Source organism: Sinocyclocheilus grahami, unplaced genomic scaffold (genome assembly GCF_001515645.1).
Source record: "Sinocyclocheilus grahami isolate Dianchi unplaced genomic scaffold, SAMN03320097.WGS_v1.1 scaffold888.1, whole genome shotgun sequence".
Lineage (NCBI taxonomy): Eukaryota > Metazoa > Chordata > Actinopteri > Cypriniformes > Cyprinidae > Sinocyclocheilus > Sinocyclocheilus grahami.
Genome location: NW_015506067.1, coordinates 1,049,845 through 1,051,868, shown reverse-complemented (window position 1 = coordinate 1,051,868; position 2,024 = coordinate 1,049,845). Strand labels below are relative to the sequence as shown.

Sequence of the window (2,024 nt, the reverse complement as noted above, 5' to 3'; positions counted from 1 at the left end):
AGAGAGGATATCATCGTCCAGTGGCTGTCTCTCGCCCGACACCGATGCGCGGAAGAGGGGAACCCCTCCTTCAGCCTCATCGGCTAGGTCCACCTGAGATCCCCACAAGCTCATTCTCCTCCATGCCTCAGCAGCGGCGGATCCCGAGCCGCGGGAAACCGATGGTTGTCCTTCTCCGCTCGAGAAGAGAGACAAACGAGAACGGAGCTTTTTCAGCGAAAAGCTCTCACAGTGCACGCATATTGCCCCCTCGAAGACATCGCGTGTGTTCTCCGCCCAAAAAAAAACCGCGTATAGCTTGTGAATCATCGGGTGTCAGAAACCGCTGACACGGATGTACACACTTTCTAAACGCTCCGCTAGTGCTCGCCATAGTAGGAAAAGAAAGCTCTTACTTTACTTTTGGAATGCACGCTTCAAACAGAACGGTCAGTGAAGACGAAGAAAGTGATGATGTGCGCTACCGGCGCCTTTTTTGTACTAGTCGCGACGGTAGTGACGTCATGGCTGTCGCCGGCCAAACAAGTTGGTGTTTTTTCAATGTAGGTTTCAGACACGGGTCACGACGAGGCGTTCCCCATAGCGACCCCTAGAGGACGCAGTTCGAAGTTCCACGAAAGGGAACGTTTTGGCATGATTTTCTTTTAATCTAAATGTTTGAATGTCTTAACAAATCAAGTTGTTCTGTTTCCTCACCATGATGTGTTGAACCATTTCTTCAAATTTTCCTTTAATGTTTTCTTTGTATTTAAGTTTCCCTTGTAAGGACTTCAGAGCTGTTTTGAGCTCTTCCTAGAATTTAACAAAATTAAAATAAAACACCAACTGCTAAGAGAACTGGACAGGAAATTGGAACCCCTGATATAAAGAAAATATTAAGTACACAAACACGATGATATCTCTTTATGACCATTTATTGTTCTTTATACATGAGATGGAACATTTGTGTTACCTTGTATGATGAAACCACTTCACTTATTGGTCTGAATTTGTGACTGTCATGCTTCTGTGAATCTCTGCACACTAAACACACAGGCTGTTTGTCCTCCAGACAGAACAGTTTGAGTTTCTCACTGTGTAAACTGCAGATCTCCTCAGATCCTGATGAATGCCTCTCATTTCTCTCCTTCAGAAATGACTCGCACAAGTTTTTTAACACGCGATTACATGGAGGATCATCTCTTGAGGACCTTCTTCTGCAGAGAGGACACTCTTGAGTTTCCTTGGTTCTCCAGAACTTTTGAAGACACTCTTTACAGACACTGTGACTACATGATAAAACAACAGGATCCATGAAGATTTCACAGCACACGGGACAGTTATAATCATATTCAGCTAGTGAATCCATTTTCACTGTTTGAGCTCCAGAAAACTTTAGTTTCAATTTCTGAATGATGGTTTCCGAAGTAAAGAGAGAGAGTCAGTATGACAGAAAGGAGAAGTCAGTCTCTTCCTGGTAGGTGTTGTAAGAAGGTGGGGTTTCTGATCATTATCCAGTGTGTTAAAACAAGTCAAACAGACCATCAGGATTTCCTAAGGTTAAACATGATGCACTCAAAATTAACACAGTGAAACTTAAGCCCTTGAATCAAACAGAAATATTCAATATTCAATCAGGGCTCAGTGCTTAAACCACATCTGTTCTCTATCTATATGACATCACTAGGTTCTGCCATTTGGAAACATTGGTTTCCCTATCACATACAGTATGTCACTCCTCTCTACATCAGCTAACACTGGTTGCCAAAAGCCACTCCCATTAAATTTAAGGCACTGATGTTTACCTACAGGACAAACACTGGCTCTGCACCCCCATAATTAAACTCACTACTTCAGACATATGTGCAATTACATTTACATTTTACATTTACTCATTTGACAGATACCTCTAATGCAGCTTGCACTTGAGGAATACAGCAAGGGATTCCTTCAAGATGGTAGAAGCTAGAACGAACACAGCACACAAGTAAATTACAGCAGTGTGAGCACAGTGACAAAAGATTGCATGTAAAATGTACAACAAA

The 2,024-nt window shown here is 42.6% G+C and overlaps 1 protein-coding gene across 1 annotated transcript in view; it reads right to left on the bottom strand.

Annotated features, from left to right (window-relative positions):
• Positions 1-1,877, bottom strand: part of LOC107563773 (tripartite motif-containing protein 35-like) — a gene marked incomplete at its 3' end in the record, with an annotated part of 7,970 nt that extends 6,093 nt beyond the window's left edge. Inside the window, exons 1-2 of the mRNA XM_016248716.1 lie at positions 953-1,877; positions 697-792 (exon numbers count right to left, since the gene is read on the bottom strand). Coding sequence (XP_016104202.1) covers positions 697-792; positions 953-1,348 — 492 coding nt within the window. The remainder of the gene's footprint in view (positions 1-696; positions 793-952) is intronic.
• Positions 1,878-2,024: the final 147 nt, after the last annotated feature.